The sequence below is a fragment of the Rhinatrema bivittatum genome, chromosome 7 (assembly GCF_901001135.1).
Source record: "Rhinatrema bivittatum chromosome 7, aRhiBiv1.1, whole genome shotgun sequence".
Taxonomy (NCBI): Eukaryota; Metazoa; Chordata; class Amphibia; order Gymnophiona; family Rhinatrematidae; genus Rhinatrema; species Rhinatrema bivittatum.
Window position 1 is genome coordinate 71,704,434 of NC_042621.1, and position 22,964 is coordinate 71,727,397.

The 22,964-nt window shown below is 43.0% G+C and overlaps 1 protein-coding gene across 4 annotated transcripts in view; it reads left to right on the forward strand.

Moving 5' to 3' along the window:
• Positions 1-22,964, forward strand: part of ADCY7 (adenylate cyclase 7) — a 331,521-nt gene that overhangs the window by 303,823 nt on the left and 4,734 nt on the right. For 3 of the 4 annotated variants that reach the window (XM_029608517.1, XM_029608514.1, XM_029608516.1), the window contains 5 exons: positions 6,695-6,861; positions 8,914-9,001; positions 12,027-12,185; positions 12,423-12,569; positions 21,528-21,635. In XM_029608517.1, coding sequence (XP_029464377.1) covers positions 6,695-6,861; positions 8,914-9,001; positions 12,027-12,185; positions 12,423-12,569; positions 21,528-21,635 — 669 coding nt within the window. The remainder of the gene's footprint in view (positions 1-6,694; positions 6,862-8,913; positions 9,002-12,026; positions 12,186-12,422; positions 12,570-21,527; positions 21,636-22,964) is intronic. The other variant, XM_029608515.1, reaches the window with a different exon arrangement.

Genomic DNA, 22,964 nt, shown 5'->3' on the forward strand with positions numbered 1-22,964 from the left:
TTGAAAATTAGCAGGCAGCCTTCGTAAGGGTGCTGACATATGTGCATGCAGTTACACCTGTTTCCATAGCAGACTGCAGCGTGATGGATTTCTTAAGTGGCTTAACTTACAGCTGAATTATGTAATTTATATTCTGTTTTTATGGTTTGTATTTTTTTTGCTAGTATGTTGCTTTAAATTACCCATATTATATTGCATTTTAAAACTGGATTTCTATTTTAGCAGTTAGATCAAGTGATAGAAACCTGTTTTTCAAAATAGATGCGTTTCCAAAAGAATCGTTAATTGGATACTGCTCAGATATTTCAGGTTTTGTTGGTGTGTGTATTGTGTAATAGATTTAATTGGCAAGCAACCAAAAAGGCACTTTTCAAAACCATTTACCCAATTAGTATAATTACCAAAAACGGTTTATCCACTGAAAAAGGAGCAAAGGACTGTGAAAACTATGTCCCCTCGGCAATTGTTAAACCATGCATATTTTCTTTTTTCATCTATAAACAGGCTGAATCAGCTAATACATGTGGGTGACATCTGGTGGCACTGAACAGTCTTGTTGCTCCGAGCTAGTAAAGCTTTGAGCTCTACTTAGCATGTGCGGGAGTTCCCTTGCAGGCATTGCCTCTTGAGCCTCTTTGGTCATTTTTTGTTCTAGCACAGACATGTACTCAGTCTCTCTCCAGATAGATATTTTTTCAAAATTGTTTAACATTTTAAATATTTTTCATTATTCTTTTCAGTTTTTCTGCTTTTAATTGCCTTGCTGCACTGCAGCACCAACGTTTCAGTGCTACAAAAAAACCCACAACATTTGCCTTCTCAAAATGGCTTACATCTGTGATAAGGTGATTTCCCTTATGAAATCTTATCATTGCCAGGATCTGGACCATGCCCAGGCAAACCTGCTTCTACCTGTAGACAGATGTCCTCATGTTCCAAACACTCCAGGCCAAACCACATAGAGAAACTTCATAAGTCTCTCAGAAGCCACAGTAGATTCTCCTCCCGCAGTGTAGTGTCTGCCTGACTGGGACATAAGTTGAACAGGAGCTCCGAAAAGACTCCCCCATTGTCCAAAATCAAAGCCAAGGGATCGAGCAATATATAATATGCCCTGCACTGAAGGAAAAAGCAGCATTATTCGCTGGCATCAGAACCTGTCGAAAAATCATAAGTCTGGAAGCATGGAGGCCCTCGAGGCACTCTTTCAATGCATTGACCTGCCATCCTAAAGGCTCATTGATGTACAGTACAAAACAAGCATGGTTGCTCATTTGAAGTTGAGCACTTTGATGCAACTGATGCATGCATCAACATAAACATATCTGCTCTACACTTAATTGAAGCATTTGATGCATCGAGCCCCGAACCAAAATTGAGCTGCATTACTTACACAGCTGTATGCAAACCACGCTAGGCCAACTGCTGAAGAGGGTCATCTTACCTCTGCTCTCTCCAAAGAAAAAAATAAACCTATTGAGGTCAGGAACCTTTCCTTGTCCCCAAAGAGGATATTCCACCACCTACACCAGGTCAGAGGACATGTCAGTTGCTTGACCAGATTGCAAGTATAGTGAGAAATTTTATACCTCGCCCTTCAAATCCAGCCACTCCTCTCCTGCACTGCTGCAGCAATACCTCAGACTGGTCCAAATAATGCCCATTGGGGTGAACACTTCATCAGAACCTTTGATACTGGGTTCTTCATCTTACCATTCAATGGCAGCAGAGTCAAGTCACTCAGAGGTGGTTGACCAGGGCTTTTCCCCTTTTCTGGAAGAGCCCTCTGGTTTGCCTTCATCATCATTGGGGTCCTGGGTTAGTAAACCCTCACATTCAGGTCTACAGATATACCATCCAATTCATTTATGGATCATACATCGCCCCAGAACACCTGTCATATTCAAAATTCATGTAAAAGATGGGGACAACACTTAGCATTAAAATCCCCTTAAAAGTCTTCAGGGCCCTCCAGATTTTGGACATCCTGTCAGGTCCAAAAGCTCTCCCAGTCTAAGCTGGTTGCAGATGAAAAAGTGGTAAACGCCTATTTCAGAGTCCACAAATCTCCTGGGTTTGGAGTAGTGCAGCATCAGTCTGTTAAGTCCACCAAGAAAAAGGCTGCTGGAAAATTTTGGCAAGAAAGTTCCATGTTTACTGTCCATATCTCTGTGCACCAATTCTATATGGTGTAATAACACCATGACTTATTCCAAATCCATAGACTCTTCTTCAGCCTCGAAAGGAGTCTTATTACCCATAACTGTTTTTGAAGATGGAAGAGTGCATTTCTCACCACCTTGTGTCCCAGCATGGACAATATTCCATCATCCCAAGAAATCAGGAGATTGAGATCCATTCTAGCTCTGAGTCCCTTGAACAAACATCTACTTTGAGATGAATTCAAGGTGAATTCTCTCAGCATGATTTCTCCCTTACATTCTCAAGCATGAATAGCTATTTGTTCTAGAGCAAAGGATATGCTCATACTCATCCATCCTTCCCATTGGGGCTATCTTTGCTTCAAGGTGGACTCTTCCTACTACTACTAATACTAATACTAATACTACTACTACTACTACATTTGCCTTATTGGCAGCTCAGAGAGTCTTTACCAAATGCCTTGCATTGGTAGCTGCATGCCTGCATCGCCAGGGGATTGAAGTTGTTCCATACATGGATGATTAGCTTATCACACTGAGCTCTTGAGAATGTGTTGCTTTCTCTACACAAGATGGTCCATCTTCTACAAAATGTGGGCTTTCTAGTCAATTTCAAGAAATCAAATGTAGTATCTGCTCAGAGATTGAAATCCTTTGGAGCATAGTTAGACTCACTGCAGGAAAGAGTGTTTTTGGCAATGGATTGAGTGTACACCATGATATCATTGATACACAACCTACTGACCTCTCAGCACACGGCAGCCAGAGTGATTCTCATTGCATCAGGTTATATGGTGGCAGCCATTGCATGTGATCCAACTGATCTGCCTTTATATCCATTATCTATGCTGGGGCTTCTGCTTTTAATGGGATCAAGTGACCCAAACATTATTATCCACAGTTCAGGTTTCTGAGGTGAGAGTTATGCTGGTGGTAAAACCCTGCATGCTTCAGGATGCAGGGTTGTGCTCTTCAAGTCTCACTAACAATGGACACCTCCCAAAAGTAGGGGTTTGCTCAGCAAGGTACTTGGTCTAGCGAGGAGAGCCACTTTCCCATCAATCTGCTGGAATTAAGGGCGATCAGATATGCTCTATAAATGTTCATGCATCTTCAAGGGAAGAGTATCTTAATTCAAAGAGACAGCCAGGTTGTTATGTCAACAAATGATGAGGCAAAGAATCATGGCCTCTGCAAGAAAGTACTAAAGATTTGGGAGGGTGCAACCAGAAATTGGCCTCTCCTACATGTCACCCATCTTCCAGGAATCTCCAACACGTTGCTGGATTGCCTCAGCAGAATATTCCATTTGCATGAGAGAGGTCTTTGTGGCCTACAAACAATTCGACTTGGGTTCGGCTGTTGATTGACCTGTTTGTATCTGAGCAGAACAGAAAACTAGATCCATTTTTCCTCACTTCTACTCTGTAATCTCAGACTGGCTCAGGACACTTTCCTCCTCAGTCACGGGACAAGCCTTATGATTGTTTTTCCACCATTACTGCTGATTGCCAGAACAGTGCAACTATACTCAATTAATTCTTATAGCTTCAGCATGACCCATGCCCATTCGTGACACTCTCACCAATGCCCTTGAACACTGGAAGAACTGCCTTGCCTCAATAAACACCGTACTCTCCAATCTCCACCTCACCCTCAACTCTTCTAAAACAGAACTGCTCTTCATCTCTCAACACATTCCCCCCCCAAACCCTACCTTGCAAATGATCCTGCCTTTAATGCTTATCTTTCACAGCCCTGCACACGAAACCTTGGAGTACACCTTGACCAGCAGCTGAACCTAAAGAAACATATCAATAAAATCCTCAAAGAAGGCTACTACAAACTTAATGTTATGAAAAAACTAAAACCCCTACTGCACCCCAGTGACTTCCGTACTGTCATTCAAGCCACGCTTGCCTCAAAACTTGACTACTGCAACTCACTCCTCCTAGGCCTCCCTTCCACTTCTCTGAAACCGCTACAACTGCTGCAGAATGCAATAGCTCGAACTAGATCTAATGCCTGCAAATATGATCACATCACTCCCATCCTCATAGACCTGCACTGGCTCCCGATCCCTTCCCGCATCATCTACAAAACCCTCACCATAATCCACAAAGCTATACACATCCATAACTCCAATTGGCTTGAGGAACCTTTCCAACCTAAACACTCAAAGAGACTCACCAGAGCCTCAAAGAATGGAACTCTTCATGTACCTGCCCTAAAACACGCTCACCTCTCATCTACAAGGGAACGCGCTATATCTATAGCCGGACCCACTCACTGGAACTCATTGCCCTCTAATCTACGGCTCGAAACATGTCCCTACAAATCCTGCACTAACCTGAAGACCTGGCTATTTAAACAAGCCTTCCCCATTACAATTCCTGACCCACCTCCCTTACTTTCTTAACACGCCAATTTCATGCTCAACTCTGTACATATACCCGTTTACATTTTTGAAAGTCCTATGATATACTTACTCCTACAATTATCTATATGCATTATATTTTAAGTAACTGTTATCCTTGATTGGTTCTCCTTTCTTTTCTTTGCTGTTCCTTCTATTTCCCCTGTTTAGCCCCCCTCCGGTTCAATGTAATTTCCTACTGCTGTTATAATGTAAACAAATATGATGTTGCTATGAATATTGGTATAGAAAAAGTTTATAAATAATAAATAAATGACCCAGACATATGATTTGCATATCTTGTATAACTTTCTATCAGCCTTCCCATATATCTTGGGACAGATCCTATGTTAACTCAAGATGAACAAATGCTCTGTCATCCAACCCTTCCATACCTTAATCTTAATGGCTAGGATGTTGAACTCTTTGGTTCCAGCTAAAAAGCTGTATGCTTCAGGATGGAACCCAAAAGAAAAATGGCTTCAAATGGTTGGGACATTCCAAATGTTGCCAACAGAAAACCTTGGACCCATTTTCTTGCAAAAGCAAACCCTTGCTGCTTCTCTCAAACTCATACTTTCAGTGATGATGCAGTGAGGCCTATCTCAGTGCCTTAGCTGCTTACCACATTCAAGTATATGCTAAGCTCATCTGTACTCATTCACTGATATCAAGATTTATGAAAAGCTTGTGCTGCATTCAGCCCCAACACAAAAACCTCCAATTTTGTAATGTTCTTTCTCAACTCATGAAGCTGCCTTTCAGGCCACTAAAGACAGAAAGTAGCATTCCTTATTGAAATGACCTCAGCTACTAGAGAAAGCAAATTCCAAGCTTGTATACACTGTATGCCATACACACAATTCTTCCATGATCGGGTAGTCATTGTCACTCACCCGGAGTTTCTACCAAAGGTTGTCTCTGCTTTTTATATCAATCAATCCAATGTACTATCTACAGTTTTTCCGAGACCTCATGTCCATGAAGGAGAAAGAACCCTCAATACCTTAGATTATAAAGAACCTTTGCCAATATGAGAGAAGAACTCAACTGCATCACCAGGCTTCGCAGTTATTTGTTTCATATGATCCTAACAAATTTGGTGTCACAGTCACCAAATGTACATTGTCTACCTGAATAGCGGAATGCATTTCAGCGATGCTACATATGTTAGCAGGATTTTAGTTCAAAGATTCCGCCATAGCTCATCAAGTCAGAGCTATGGCTTCTATTGTTGCTCATCTTATAGAGCTGCTCCTTGAAGACATTTGCAAAGCTACAACTTGATCATCGGTTCTCACCTTTACGTCTCATTACCAGTTGGCTACACTCTCAAGGACTGACAGCAAATTCAGACAAGCAGTTTTGTGTAGCCTGTTCTCGAGTAGTCTATTCTTCACTGTAAGTCCTCTCCAGGTTGCTTATTCAATAATCACTCTGCTGCAACCCTCAGTTTGAGAATCCCCCATATGTAATGGCTAATTCAGCCTGCCTATCAACAAATAAAATTTGCTCACAGTAAACAGTCTTTTCCATAGATAGCAGGATGAATTAGCCATGCCTGCCCACCTCCCTAGAGAATCAACTACCTAACTAGATTTAGCTATGCTATATACTGAGGAGGTTCACGAGGCAACACCCATGTGGGAACAACTGCACATGGTCAGTAGAGCTCAAAGCTGTACTAGCTAGAAGAGATGAGTCTGTTCGGTGCTGCCAGATGATGTCACCCACATGTAATGGCCAATTCATCCTGCTATGTATGTAAATCACCATTTACGATGAGCAAACTTGCTTTTGAATTTTGAGTTCCCTGTAGATTTTGCACCTTTCCCCCTGTGTTACAGTTAACATGGTGTCTCAGGAAGCTTGTCCAGTGTGACCTCGTCCCCTAACTTGCTTTGTCCATTTTATTTATTATTTATTTATAAAATTCTTATAATTCACATATTTGATAGTTCACAGCGACTTACAGCACATACATACATAAATTAAACGTTAAAATACATACAATTTTAATTGCCAATGCAGTGATTCTGTCACTCATGTTGTTGATGTACTGATGCATGATCACTATATGGAATACTCAGTAACTCATTCTGTGTTCCTTTTACAGTATTATATCTATTGCTGTATTCTGGGGTTTATTGCGTGCGCCATGTTCCTTCGAATGAGCAATGAACTTAAGCTTCTCCTTTTATCAACTGCGTTTATTGTATATAACATCATCTTACACTCCCATCTGTATTTGTCGGAGAACAATCCTTCCCTTCCAGTTGTGAGGTATGAATTTTCACTTAGACCTCCTTTAGTTAGTAACTGCATTTGTTTGAAAAAAACAAACAAACAAATCCTGCTGATGTTTCAGTATATTTTATATGTGTATGTAGCATTCTCCATGAGGGAATCTGGTACCATAAGTTTTTGTCCTAGTTTTGTAATTTAGAGGGAGGCTTAATCAGAAAAGATAAAAAATATAAGGGTTGTGTATATACTTATACTGGCCTCAGCTCAGCTGGTGACTGTTTATTTTGTCAAGATTGTTAATCCTTGTGAATTCTGAATCTTCCCCAAAACAAAATGTTCAGAGACTATTGTGATGATTTTGTTTCAAACTATATATGTACATCTAAGCCCTTTGCTTACATTACTGGTGGCATTAAAGCATGCCTACATAATGATTATATGATATCCTCTCTGGTTCACCAAAACCGTTCACAAATTGTATATTGCCCAAGGAATGATGGTAAGCCACATATTAGGTGTTGCCTCTACCCTGTTGTTTTTTGTTCTATATAACAAAAAAAAAAAAAGATATTACATACAAATGTCATAGGTCTTTCACATTCTGTAATATAGATTTTTTTCTATAGTAAACATTTGACTCAACTTTGAATCAAAGAAGGATTGTGTTAAAAGAAAAAAAATTACCCATCTCTAAGACAGTACAGTCTCTGCTTGCCGTTATATGAGTTGGGCTCTTCAGAGGAGCCGTGAGACAGTCATTTGGCATGTGAAAGAAAACTTCTATAATAATGTCATAGGTCTGTTTACAGACTTTTTTTTTTTTTTTATTTAAGCTGAGCATAAATATAAATCAAAACTAAAACTCTAGAACAGTTCAAAAGAATGAAAATAGGCACTGAGGCCAGTATAAGTATATACACAACCCTTATATTTCACTATATCTTAGCAATATTTGGAGAATGGGATTTTTTTTTTTTGCCCAGTTCTTGTATATCTATTGGTATTTGTATTCTGCTTCTCCTTTCTCCCTTTTTTAAAATTTTGGTTTGCTTGGAACCAGGGCTTGGGACACTATGGGCCTTCATTCACAACCATCCAGGGATTTCCCCCCCCCCCCCCCCCCCCCATTTTAATAGATCCTCCCCACTATTCCTAATCTGGTCATTGCCGCGATAGTCCGGGGGCTGGGATCCATGCACCAGGGCTCTTTCCAGGCTCTCTTATTATCTGTTCTGAATCCTACCAAAAATCCAATAAGCTTCACTCACAATAATTTAGCTTCTTAATCAAAACGCAGCCTAAACAGGAGTAAATTCAATAAAGCTTAATAGTTAAATATTAAAAAAAAATATTTAAATAATGGAAGAAAATACTTCAGATAAGAGCTAAATATAGAGATAGTCTATTGATAAGCTCAGCAAAATGACCCATGATTGATATAGCTGAGCTTATTGATTAAGAAGCAAAATTACTGCAAGTACTGTTTATTGGATTTTTATCTTTTTATTATTCTGTTTTTGAATACCTAACTTTGGCCAACAGATATAATCTTTACTATGATCATTATGCCCTGCCCCCTCATGTCTCAACGGTTATAAACCCTGCCTTTGCAGCAGCTCTAATCCCAGCCAACCTAGAATCTAGTCTAGAAGACCCAATCCAGGAATCAAGCCAAGGACCTTCAACATTGTAGCACACAGCATGCCACAGAGCCTCCAGGCCAGCCTCCTTGGGGTGTATTTTAAGGCTCCCATTATTAGCATATTGAGTCTTTACATGTTTTCCCTCAAACTTTTTGGAATGTAAATATAAGCTCACAGTGAAAGCTGGAATGACTTCATTTGCTCTACAGTGAGTCTTAAAAATATTCCATAAATATATTAGATATATTTATGGAATATTTTTAAGAAATGTCAGGTACATAGAGCAACCCCCCCCTCCCCCCCCCGACTGTGTGACAGCAGGGAGCTGCTAATACCAGTTAACTCTTGGTATACAGTATTAAATAATTACCTTCAGAGTTTTTGTGTTTTCCTTTTGGGCTGTCTAAAGGTTTGAAATGTAAATCGTGCATTTTATATGTTTCAGTAGTCGAGGAATTATGAAGAACCCTTTGATCATGGCCTGTTTCTACCTATCCCTGTTTTTTGTAACCTTGGTCGTCTTGTCACGAGAGGTAGGTAGGCCTAAGCTACTTGATTTTTGCTCGATATGTATATATGATTTTAGATCTTGGCAAATGTGGTGCATGCCCACTGTCAGTGAAGTCAGATCTAAACCTTCAAGCAGAAGATTTTGTTTGAGGATTATGGCAAGTCTTCTCTGTGTTTATTTGCTTTTAAAGGGATTCTAGTTGTGAACATGGACAGGTTTACATTTTTCTTCGGTGCTCTATTGTGTTGTGATGCTGTTGCAGTGGCCTTTTCTTGCATTCATCTCAATGCTTAGAACATTGATGCCTCTTAAAGTATTCTGCATTTTAACTTAATCGCACAGTGCAAACTAGACATTATAAGCCTGATATGCTAAAGATCGAGGTGCCTGACTTTAGGTGCCTAGATATGGCCCGTATAAAATTATCCTCACTAAGCACCTAAATTTAGGCCCCTAATTATCCTCGCTATGCACCTTAATTCACAAGGCCCATAAATTTAGATGTATTAAAAGTGGCCAGGGCAGAGATGAAATCTAGGGAAGTTTAAAAAAAAAAAAATTCAGTGGCAAGCTTAAGTTTGGGGGCCTACATTCAGTCCAAAATTAAGGAGCTTAAAGTTTTCTGAATATATGTGCCTAAACTAATTTAAAGTGCTTAAATTTTGGTATTGAATTTCAGACTCTCTAAAATTAAAATGAGTCCTAATTTTCCCACTCTGATCATGGTAAAAACTGTCTACTTGGGGAGAGGAAGAAGGGAATATAATATTAATAATGAAGAAACAGAATTAATGGACCCAAAACAACATTTACATTGCAACTCTTAATTTATAAATGAGTTTTGGAGATGACTCAAAGGAAGTGCTTACCCCCTGAAATCATCTGTTTTTTCATATGGTGAAATCATATGGTTTTTTCATATGGTGTTATGAGATGATGAATACAATTGTCTAAATCCATCTTGGTTAAAAATGCATGATTTTGGTCTGTTCACTCTGAACTAAAATAAAATGGGAACTGCATTAGATGAGTGAGATCTATTAAATTCAAGAGCTGCTGCTGAAGAGGACAAACAAGTCTGTGGGGTGGATTACAGTGCCTAGCGAAAGCCTTCATACGAACATTTTTCACATTCTGCTATAAAATACAAATAAAAATGTATTAGAGAAGGAATTTGTTCACGGATCTACACAACGTGTTCTACACTTTAATCTTGAAAGACCAATTATAGAAACAGTTTATTCTGATTTGATATACTGAATGTTTATTTACAATCTTATATTCCGCTAACTTCGAGGAAAGTCGTTCAGTGTGGAGTACATCAATAACAGTCATAAAATGTATAATCAAACAACACTTAAACATAACTATATAGACATAATAAATATAAAACAGACAAAACAAACATAATGGATCACTGCGGAAAAGTCTCTTTAAAAAAACAGGGTTTTTAAACCCTAACATTTTTAACCTCTCTTCTCTCTCCAAAGGCAAACTGTTCCCAAAACAGGAGCTGCATATGAAAATGCTCTGTACCTTACTACTCGTTTGTAAGCTTGTGTAAAAGATTAGTTATTGGCAGATGCTGGCTCCACCATGCTTTACTGTAGGAATGGTTTAGCAGGGTAAATTACTGTTTGTTTTATGCCACACACATTGCTTAGCATTGAGACCAAAAATTTCCACTTTGTACTCATCAGACCACAAAATCTCCCACATGCATGCAATTTTCCCCTAAGTGTTCTTTGCAAACAAATATGTGGCACATTATATGGCTTTTCTTTAGCAGTGGCTTCTTTCTTGCCACCCTCTCAAACCAGGCCATATTTGTGGTGCAACCTTGAAATTGTTGAACTGTCAACATTTTCCCCAGTCTCAGCGAGAGACCTCTGTAATTCTTTTAAAATAATCTTAGACCTCACAGTGACCTTCCGCAGTAATTTCCTTAGCCTGCGGCCATTGATTCTGGAGGGATGGCCTGATCGTGGCAGTGTCTCTGTGGGGCTAAACTGTTTCCAGTTTACAATGGATGGACCGGACAGTTGCCCAAGGAGAATATTTAAGCACATTGAAATTTTTTTATGGCCTTCTTCCAGTCTGTACCTTTGAATAACATCATCCCAGAGTTCTTTCAGATCTTTCAGTTCCTGGTTAGGTAAGTTTTGACCTTTGCTTCAAATTCATTTCATACAACAGAAACAGCTTGATTGTTCATCCAGTAGTATTTGAATCAGCTCAACTACTGTGATTGGATATAGGTGGGCTCTATTTAAGAAAGTTTTATGTTTTGTTTTTTTTAAATCAGAGCTAATTTGGGTTTTCTTTAACAAAGGATATGAAGACTTATGCAGTGAATACGTTTTTCATTTTTATTGTTAATTACTTTTGGAATATTTCATAGTAATGATGGCAGAAAAGGACCAAATGGTCCATCCAGTCTGCTCAGCAAGCTTCTTATGGGAATATCTTGGTAACTGTTCTTTGAGAATGTTGTGTAGAGAATGTGTAGAACAATGAAACTATTTCTCATTTTAAGGCATTTTGATTTGTATTTTATAGGCAGGGTGTGAAGACTTTTGCAAGGCACCACAAGTTCATGCAAACTACCGAAAATAAATTTTGCTACAGATTCTGTAAATGCAAATGTGTGTTTTCCCTCTTTTTATTGCCCTCCATCTTTTGATTCCCCCCCCCCCCCTCCCTGACAGCATGATTAGTTGGGTCCTCCAGCCCTTACTTGCTCAAGGGCTGGAGAAGCAAGTTCCTAAGACCCGGCCTACAGCACCACTCACTGGCCAAAAGATGCCACCACAGTAGCAGACGGCCATCATCCCTCCCTATCCCAGCTCTGGGAATTCTATCTCCATGGCAAAGTAGGTCTGACTGGGCCCAAGCAGAGGGAGAGCCGAACCCGGATCCTCTGCACCACAGTGCTGCAGTCTGAGCCACAGGGTCAGCCCATGTGTTGTCGTTTTTAAAAGGATTTTGGCCCTGGTTCTGTGAAATTTTAAAACTTGTGCCTTATTGTTTTTTGTTTTTTTTTGCAGATTGACTTCTATTGCAGGCTAGATTACTTGTGGAAGAAAAAGTTCAAGAAAGAAGATGAGGAGATTGAGACTATGGAGGACCTGAACAGACTTTTGTTACAAAACGTCCTTCCAGCTCATGTTGCTGCGTATTTCATTGGAGACAATAAGTTGAACGAGGTAACATTTCAGCTGTGGTCACGACGACGTGTAAATAAATAAATAGCAGTTCTCAGAGGGCAGAGAGGAGTGTAGCATCGTTTTGTTCCAAGCTAGCACGTATCTGATTGGATTTGTTCTCGGCTGTCGTCAGCCATGGCAAGTCAGATCTTACAGGCTGGCACCACGCTGTACGATAAGCAGTCCTAAAAGAAGCCATTGGAAATCAATTGTTTTTTTTTTTCCCGCCACATGCAGGATTGGTACCATCAGTCCTACGATTGCGTCTGCGTCATGTTCGCATCCGTGCCAGACTTCAAGGTGTTCTATACGGAGTGCGACGTCAACAAGGAAGGGCTGGAGTGCTTGAGGCTCTTAAATGAAATCATTGCCGACTTTGATGAGGTGCGCACATCTGAATTTTGAAAAGCAGTAATTGTAAAAATACTGGCAATTGTTGGGGGGGGGGGGGGGGATGACAACGACCCCTTCATCCAAATAACTTATACCTGTACATTTAATCCGCAATTAACCTAAACTGGTAGAATTAGCACAGCTTGCTAAAAGCAGTCAACGTTACACCCCTGTTCTGGTTTTTTTATATTTAACTTTGTAGGTGAAGCAACAGCTTTACAGTTTGCTGCTCCTTTTATTATGGTTTCTGATGGTGCTGAGCTGACGGTGTTTATTGTCAAAGTGATATGAATACCTCCCCGGTCCATCCCCTATATGACCCGGAGTATAACTAGGGGGGGGGCCTTCATTTTTGGTTTCTACTCTTTTAATTTTCCCTGGGAATTGATCAGGGTCTATTATGTCAAAACAAAAAAACGGGAATAAAATCAGTGGAAAAACAACGTTTTGTTTTGTTTTTTGGTGAAGAGAAGCCAGGACAATAAAACAGTATTAAACAGAGTCTGCTACTCACCCACTCAGAAGTATCCCTATCTCTGTCCCCATCCCCTGCCTAGCCACGTCCCTTTCCCTCCCCACAGTCCTGAGAATATCTTCCTCTCCATGTTGCAACAGCGCTCGGCCCCTGCTAGTGGTGGCTCCAGGCTTCTCCTCTTTCCTTAGCCTGCTTACACTCTTCAGCACTGCACTTCTGCTTCTGTGCAGGGGCCAGGGCGTTTGCCGGGGAAAGTGCTTCTGGTGGTCGTGGCCCGCTTCAAATGCTGTATTGGTGGCACCAAGCTTGCAGGCATTTTGGCTGCCTGAGGGGGAGGGCGAGGCAGGACTTGAAACGCCATATCTGCAGTACTGGAGGGCAAGCGCTTTCGCCAGTTAAGAGGTGGGACTTGAAATGCTGTCAGTTGCTGGAGGCCTTGAGACATTGCAAACTGCTCTTTAATCAGCCTAAATTTAGGGTGAGAATCATTTTAAACAGACAGTCACTTTTGAAAAAATCTGGAAATTTGTGGGTGAAAATTGGTTTAAACTGAAAACAAAAGACCCTAAGTATAAATTATCTTCCAATTGACTTCACACTGGAAAGAACTATAAAAAAAAAAAAAAAGTTTTGGATAAAAGAAAAGTACTGGATATATAAGATTAGTTGAACAAGAAATGGAAGAAGAATTCAGAGGTCAATAAATGCTGCTGCTTGAATGTTACTAAACAATCTGCAACTGGTATTTTTTTTTTGCAATCTGGCTGTTATTTTGGCGCACTTAAACCCAGTTTCTACTAAGCCTTCATTTGCAATTAGCTGAGGTTTTCCTCCTATTTATTTTTTAGCTCTCCTCTAGCCCAGACATTTTGGTAGCTGTGCTCGGCTACTGACGACAGCTCACTCTAGAAGCTGTTGCACATGCACCCTGAATACCTGTGATGCCTGGGACTCCCTCTCTTTCCCCAGCGACTGTGAGCACTGCCTTCACAGTACTCCCGCTCCTAGGCAGCCTGCAGAGCAGAAGCCAGGCATGGGAATCCAACTATGGGTCTCCCATAGGCCAAAGTGATAAGGTACAGTCAGGAGAGCGCACAGTTTAACCCCCCAGTTGTGAGAAAATTGTTTTGTGCGCACGTTTGCCGCCGATGCGGCAAGGCGTTTTGCGAGCAACAGTGCGTGAAGGTCAGTGTCCTGTCCCGCAAATTCCTTGTTATTGATGGGATTAGCTATTACCCCTCAATGCAGAGAAGTGCGCTGGTTTAACTCATGTTTTCTTAGTGCTGGAGATTTCGTTTCTTGTCAAGGGAAGATCTGGATTTAGGAAAAAGGCAATTGTTTAGGGTGCCAAATTTTGCTGGGCACCAAATACCATGGCTGAAGAGATTACCCAATTCCAAGGGCTGCTGTTGTGGCACTTTGTCCACCCGAGCTCTCTAGGCCTGCTTATGGGCAACAAAATCTTAAATCCAGCCCTGGTCAGAGGTGGATTAAAGTTTAAGACTAATGTTAGCCTATGGGCAGAGGCTGGAATTCTAGTGCTGGGACCCGCAGTCAGGATTTATATGAGCAGAAAACGTACATTGTGCACACAAAAAATGTTGTGTGTTTTCAGCAGGAAACACACACAGCATTTTTTTCTGAGCATAAGGGAGAGGATGGCTTTTTTTCTCTGCCATGTGCTTTCTTTTCCTGCAGTGCCGGATCTTGCTCTCTTCCCAGCAGGTGTTCGGCCTGTGGCCAGGAGCTGGGCTTTACCCCTCCTGCGGACCCGAGAGCTCAGGCAATTTCTGTGGCTGGAGAGTTCTTTTCCCATAGTTTCGGTGAAACTAGGAAGCATAAACTCTATGTGCACTCCTCCTCCTGCAGCTGTGGCTGCTGCTTCTCCCCGATCACAAATCATCTTTTATGCACAACAAAGATTATTTGTGCAAGGAGAAGCCACAGGTGTGGGGGGGGGGGGGGGGGGATTAAGCATGGAGGTTATTTTTATTTTGCGGGAAAATGTGTATAAAATCCTCCTCTCCCTCCCAACTCTCTTCCGAGTTAAATATGTGCTCACCCTATGGAAAAAGTGCACATTTTAACTCAGATTTGTGTGCTTTTTTCACTCTGGATATATTAGCATACTATTTGCTTATTGCATTGGGAGTAAAACAATTTTTCTGTGCATGTTTAAAAATAAATAAGTGCGCTGAATTTCAGTGCACAATTTTACTGTGTACCTTATTACATCAGGCCCACATTTAGCAGCACACTTCACTGCCATTGTATTGGGATTTTTTAAAATGATACTGTTTTATCTTTAAGTAGTATTTTTTTAAACTAAGCTCTGCTTAAAACAGATGACAATTCTGATTCCCTGTACGTACCCAGATCAGTCAAGACTCCTGGGTTTTGCTTCCCTTCCAGCAGATGGAGACAAAGTTTTACTGACACTGCTACTTAACCACACGTGCTATCTGCAGTTCCTCAGTATTTCTCTGTCTCCAGCAGATGGTAGATGGGTGCAAAACCTGCAGTCTGGGCAATTATTTTTCTTTTTGAGCCTTCCTCGCAGGGGTTTATGAATCCTGGTGGGTTCTTCCCTGTTGAAGTGGATGAGCCGAGGGTTGTTGACCTTTGTGTGTGCTCGTACCGTGCACCCATGCGGTGTAAATCGGGTGGTCCAAATACCTCCCTTCACGAGACCACTGAGGCGGCTGCAGGCTCCAGATACTCTTTTGTGCTGAGGAATTCTGTTCTTTTTGTAGACTGTGTGCCTCAGTGAAGGAGTTTCAGTAAAGTTTAAAAAAAAAAAAAAAGGAAAGGAACTGAAGGTGGTTGGGTGGGCGGCTTCCTCCTCAGGTTTCAGGCGGCTGAAGTAGGTTAATTTTGTTCTTGATTTTTCTCCTGCTTGTTTGGCGGTCAGCTTCTCCCTGTGTGCGATGGGCCGTGGCTCGGCATGCCACGTGTGCGGCTCAATGCGGTCGCAGCTGAGTTGGTTCGGGTTGCGCGCCAGGTGTTCTGAGGGTAGAGAGGGCTCATCCGATTGCCCCCCCAGTCACGAGGCAGCCTCTGACGTCCCCCCCTTCTGTTTTGGTGTCTCTCCAGGGCCCCGACTGAGGTGCTGATCTTTTCCCAATCAGCGCGGGAATGGTGGCCATCTTGGATTCGCTATTGGCCATTCCCGTGCTGCTGGGAGGGGAGGGGGTTGCTCCCCCACACTTGTCTCCAGCCTGTGAGCTCCCTCTTCCTCCTCTAAATCCAGGGGGATTTAGAGGAGGAAGAGGGCCCCATGCTGCTGGGTTCTGGCTCTTTCCCTGCGGGGTCTGGAGCATTTCGGCCTTTTTCTACAGATTTTGTGCTGCTGCTGCATGAGGCTTACCTGCCCAAGCAGCTTGTGAAGCTAGGAACTCATGGTCCTGGCCGGCCTAGTCAACTGAGGGGCCTATGGTAGCCCCAAAACAAATTTGTTCTGGGAGGCAACAGGTTTCCCCAGTTCAGAGGTTGCTGGGTTACCCCTTGGTTTCTGGTCCGTAGGAGGATGAGTCTGGCGAGGCTCCTATGGGGGCAGTGGAGGCTCCTGACCTGAATGTTCCAGTAGATCCAGTGGCCGGAGGTGTGGGTCAAGGGGCTGATCCATCAGTCCTAGACCCCGAAAGTAGTACATCTTTTTAGAAGAGAATAACTTGATGCTTTGCTACCCTTGGCTTTTCAGATTCTGGGGGTTAAGATCCCCCAGGAGGACCCTGATTTGGAGGGGGCAGATCTGGTCCTTGATGGGATGCAGGGTTCCCCCGATGGCCTTTCCGTATCACAAGTCAGTAAAGAAGCTAGTGAAAGGAGAATGGGGAGCTTCCGATTCCGGATTAAAGGTAGGAAGGGCCATGGCAAAGCTCTATCCATTGCCTGAACAGGCACTGGAACGTTTTGCTCTCCCTAAAGTCGATGCAGTTTTGGAGGTTACTAAGAGGATGACTATTCCTGTGGTAGGCTCCGTGGCGTTGAAGGACGTTCAGGATCGTAAATTGGAGGTACATCTCAAGAGGATTTTTGATGTCTCGGCTCTTGGTTTACATGCTGCTATTTGTACCAGTTTTATGCAACGTGCTTGTGTCTGCTGGGTGCAGCAGATGCAAGAAAGCCTGCCGAGCTCGGGCGAAGAGGCAGACAGGGCTGAGAGAGTTGAAGTGACGGCGGCTTACGGAGCGGATGCTCTGAATGATTTTGTTCGTACTCTCTCGGATTATGACATCTGCGGTTTCCGCCAGAAGGTTGCTCTGGCTGCGTAACGGGGCGGTGGACATCTCCTCCAAGGCACGGCTAGGCTCGCTGCCTTTCAAGGGTTGACTCGTATTTGGTGAGGACCTCGAGCAGTTGATGCAGTCTCTTGGGAATAATAAGGTCCTTAGGTTACCGGAGGATAAGCCTAGGGGCAAGAGTTTTTTCAGGTGTGTTCCCGTTTTCAGATAGATAAGACTCATCCGGCAAGAGCTGTGGCTGGGCCTCAAAGGCAGTTTCCCCTTCGGGGGCAGTCCTGGAGTCAATCTTTTTGTGGTGTCTGAAGGCCATTCTGAGGGTACCGTGGGGGGGAGTGCATCCGGGCTTAAGCCCTCACAATGAGGCAAGGCTGTTCCATTCCATCGTTCCTATTATATTTATTTATTTATTTATGGATTTTATATACCGGATGTTCCTGTATAATATACATATCACACCGGTTTACAAGGAAGAGAAACTATCGCCTCGTTGGCGGTTTACATTGAACAGTTGAACAATTAACAATTAATAATTATTTGCTGAACAATTAACAAAGAAAGCCTGTTGCGGTTTTACGAGGAGTGGGCCAGAATTACTCAGGATTAGTGGGTTCTCAGCATGGTAAAGGATGGCTATGTTTTAGAATTTGTTCAGCCCATCCACGATTTGTTTCTAATTTCCCCTTGCAGCTCCTTGGATAAATAAGTAGTGGTTTGAGAGATGCTGGACCGGCTGCATCACCTGGGGGTGGTGATTCCAGTTCCCCACAAAGTGGTTCACAGGGGAAGATATTCCATTTACTTTGGTCCCAAAGAAGGAAGGACTTTCCACCCGATTTTAGATTTAAAGAAAGTAAATGCAGCACTAAAGGTTCCGTGTTTTTGGATGGTAACCTCAAGGTTGCTGATTGCAGCAGTCTGCAAAAGGGAGTTTCTGGCATCTTTGGATCTCACAGAGGCCTATCTGCACATCCCATTCTTCAAGCCTCGCAGTGTTTCCTGCGATTCATGTTTCTGGGGCAACATTTTCAGTTTCAGGCTCTTCCTTTCGGATTGGCCACAGCACCACACACCTTCACCAAGGCGATGGTGGTGGTGGCAGCGGCACTCCGGAAGGAAGGAATTTTGGTGCATCTGTATCTGGATGACTGACTTATCAGGGCAAAGTCGGAGGTTTTTTGTTGCCAGCCGGTTCAAAGGGTTCTCGATGTGCTGCAGTCGCTAGGTTGGGTAGTGAAGAGTCGCCTGTTACTAATGCAGTCTCTGGAGTATCTGGGGGCTTGGTTTGACACACTAGTCGGCAAGATGTGTCTCAGGGGCACGTTTTCTGAAGCTGCAGGGGCAGATTTGTTGGTTGTTGCAGTAGCAGGTGCCCAAAGAATAGGATTATTTGCAAGTTCTGGGCTCTATGGGCTTGACACTGGAATTAGTTCCATGGGCTTTTGCTCACATGAGACCGTTGCAGATAGCGCTTTTGGCTCAGTAGAACCCGGTCTTGGAAGAGTTTCAGCTTCTGTTACCACTTGAGGACGTCTTACATGAGAGCCTTACCTGGTGGCTTCTAACTTCCAATCTCATCCCGGGGAAGTTCCGGATTGGGTGATAGTTACTACCAATGCCAGTCTCTCTGGTCAGGGAGCAGTGTGTCAGCACCAGCTCAGGGTGGCTGGACCATGAAAGTGTCTGCGTGGTCTGTCAACCGGCTAGAGACCAGACCAGTCCGTTTAGCCTTGCAGGAATTTCTACTGTTAGTGAAAGGTCGGTCAGTGAGGATTCTCTCGGACAATGCTACGATAGTGGCTTATATCAATAATCAGGGCAGAACCAAGAGTCAAGCAGTAGCCCGGGAGGCACAAGAGTTAGTTCTTTGGGCAGAGCAGCATGTGGAGCAAATAGCGGCTTCCCACATAGCTAGGGTCAAAAACGTTCAATTGGATTACTTGAGTTAGACTGTGCTGGATTTGGGCGAGTGGGAATTGTTAGAGTCCGTGATGCAGCTCATTTGCAAGCAGTGGGGTGGGGCGGGCCCCCCCATGTGGACTCAATGCCAAGGCCTTTCGATTTTTCAGTCAGAGGCGAGAGCATGGGGCTGAGGGCATGTCTGCTCTGGTACCTCCCTGGCCGCTTGTGGTTAAAGTATTGCATCACATAGAAATTTATCAAGGAGAAGTGGTCTTGGTGGCACCAGAATGACCACAGCATCCATGGTTCACGGATCTGGTCAACTTGGTTGTGAATGGACCGATTCGCTTTGGTCTTCTGCATCAGGGACCCATATTTTCTGACCAGGCTGCTAACTTTTGATTAGCGGCATGGCTTTTGAGAGGCGGCATTTGAGACACAGGATTTATCCAGAGGCGGTCATTACTACGTTGTTGCAAGCCAGGAGAATGTCTACTAATATTTCCTATGGAAGGTTTTTGAGTCCTGGTGTTCGCCCTCTCAGGTCGGCAGTCTCTGACATTGTCCTTCCTGCAAGAAGGTTTTGCCAAAGACTTGTCTCTCAACTCACTTAAAGTTCAAGTGCAGCCCAAGTTATCTTTGTGGCAAGATAGATGGGTCCTCTATTTCTGCACATCCAGACGTTATTCGGCTCGTTAGGGGGACAAAGAATTTGCGTCCTCCAGGTTTGTCCATCCTGGAATCTTAATCTTGTCCTCAGGGGTTTATGTGAGGCTCTTTTTGAAACACTCTGGAGAGCAAGGCTGAAGGACTTGTCTCCTAAGGTTGTTTTTCTGGTGGCCATGTTTGGCTAGGAGGATTTATGAGTTGCAGGCTCTGTTGTGTCGGGACCCATTCCTTGAATTCCAGGGTCTCATTGAGGACAATTCCTTCCTTTTTGCCGAAAGTGGTTTCAGCGTTTCACATGAATCAGACAGTGGAGCTCCCAGCCTTTCCACGGTAGATGCATCCACTCATGCAAGGGAGCTCAAATTGTTAGATGTAAGAAGAGCTTTGTTGAGGCATCTCACGGTAACAAATGACTTCAGATCAGATCACCTTTTTGTTTTGTGGAGCGGTCCAAAGAGGGGCTTTTAGGCTTCTAAGGCCTACTATTGCTCGTCGGCTTAAGGAGGTTATTGGTTCCACTTACATTATTCGTGGTGGTCCAGTTTGAGGGACTGCGTGCTCATTCTACGAGTTCTCAGGCGGCCTTGTGGGCAGAAGCTTGGCTTGTTTCTCCACGAAATATTTGCAGAGCTGCGACTTGGAAGTTGCTACATGCTTTTTGCAAGACACTATCCTTTCACAACTAACGTAGTAGTAAAACACAGACTGTGAATTTTACCTGTGATTAGTACCTTACAGGTACACATGGTCAGGACCTACATCACTAAACAATTGATTGTCTTTTATGATATATTGTAACAGAATCTATTTGGCACCTGTTAGAATGTTCTAGTGAACGCATTCACCTAATTTATGTGCCTACATGTAAACTGTTGCAATGGTATATAACTTAGCGACGGTATAGAAAAGATTTTAAATAAATAAATAAAATAAATCTGGATGTGGGAGGTACAGTTTCCCCGTCTTTTAGTGAAAGTGTTCTGCGAGCGGGACTCTCCAGGTCCCAGCCTGAATAGGGAGCTTTAGTACATCCCAGGAGTCTGGACTGATCTGGGTACGTACAGGGAAAGGAAAATTGGTTCTTACCTGCTAATTTTTGTTCCTGAAGTACCACAGATCAGTCCAGAACCCGCCCATTCTATTGAGAGGGAGAGTTGTCCGCTCATTCTGTCTTTTGTAGCAGAGAATTTTTCATATTTTGTAAGTTTTGGAAAGCTTGGACATTTTTGAAATGTGATTGGCTTGGGTACAGATTAATACTGAGGAACTGCAAGTAGCACGTGTGGTTAAGTAGCAGTGTCAGTAAAACTTTCTCTGTCTCCATCTGCTGGAAGGGGAGGCAAAACCCAGGAGTATGGACTGATCTGTGGTACTACAGGAATGAAAATTAGCAGGTAAGAATCAATTTTCCTGTTTGGATAGTAGACCTTTTGAATTTTCAAGAAAAACTGTTAGTAAAATCAGGTTTTTTTCCCCTCTTAAACTTTCACATATTCTGATGGTTAGAAATCACTTGCAAAAAATATGGGCAGCTTTCTGTAATTTATAGCACGTGACATCTTTTAGGTTTGTGTTACCAAAGAACCAGAAAATCATATGCTTAATAGTTGACTAAACAAATTTTGATGTGCTATGCAATGTGCCTTTCCTGTTCCCAAACAGCTTTTGTTAAAGCCAAAATTCAGTGCTGTTGAGAAAATTAAAACCATAGGAAGCACCTACATGGCAGCAGCAGGGCTCAGTGTTACACCAGGCCAAGAAAATAACCAGGTATGGCTTATTATGGGATATGGGGGGGGGGGGGTAATGTTTGTTTCTGTTTATAAAATGCATATTAAGCAGAGCCAAAATTCTTGATGGGAGATGGAAAAAAAATGAAGGGAGGCACAAGTTAGCAAAGCTGTGTAACAGGAGAGTAGCTTGGGGGAAGGAGGGGTGGAACAAACATGGGCCCCTTTCTCCAGTCTTGCTTGCATGCATCAGAAGCTAGGATTTTCAGTTTTACATGCACAAGTGCTGAGGTGCCTAATTGAGGGATGGGGGGGAGGAGGCAGAAAGGCATGAATGGTGGCATACTGCATGGATCAGAGGCAGGATACTGAAAGATAAGGATTATTTTCCTACAGAGTTTTTTGTGGGGTGTGCAGGTGCGCACCACTGGCGAGTGTATAAATTTACTCAGTGAGTGGGGTATTTCTTTACTTGGTGGAGTGTTCACACCTCCTCTCTCTCGCTTTCCCTACCCCTCCCACTGGTGAGCCGTTTCACTTCTCCTCCTCCTCTTCTTCCCTCATCCCCCCCCAATAATGGGCTGTTTCCCCATCGTCTTTCTTACCCACACCTCGCAACTCGTGGACTGTTTCACCTAGTCCTCTGTTTCCCTGTCCCCCCTCTGCCTGGGCCTTTTTTTTTTTTTAATACCTCCTGATCCCTCCTTCCTCCCCCCACTTACCTTCCCCAATAGCTATATCACAGCTGCCACCTCTTCCATGTCTAGCAGGATAGGTTCTGCCACCCACCAGATCCTCTTTCTTCCATCTTCAGTGGCTGACGCTAAAGTTTCTCTCCTCTTCACCAACTGCCCTGTTTGCCGCCGCCCTGGGCTGAAATCACAGGCATTTTTAAAACTGATGGGCTGGCATTTCCTGGCTACTGTTCTCAACATGCACACAATCAGCAGTGCTGAGCTGCAAGTTTTGAAAGTTTGTAGATCCAAACCAGGCTGTATGTGGGAGGGATCTAAGATGAGCATGGCTCCTGATTTCCTGCAATAAGTTATCGGTAGATTCAGTGGCAAGGATTACTAAATTATGCTGCAGTTTTCAAGATTCGGCAACATATGTCTTGTAAATTTGCATGTAATTGGTTGTGCAGTTTTGTTTTTTTTCAAAAATCAGGATATTTTGCCTATTAGGCAGTACTTTCTCCTTTTTCTTCCAGCTCATTTAGAACCAGCGCAGGAATCCTGCTGCCATGAATTTTTATTCAGTTTTTCCTCTATATTAATAGACCCTCAACTGTTGTTCATCGCAGCAATGGCTACAGTGGTCAGAAGCTGTGCACCAGGGTTCCTTCAGGAACTCTCTATCCTGGGCTCTA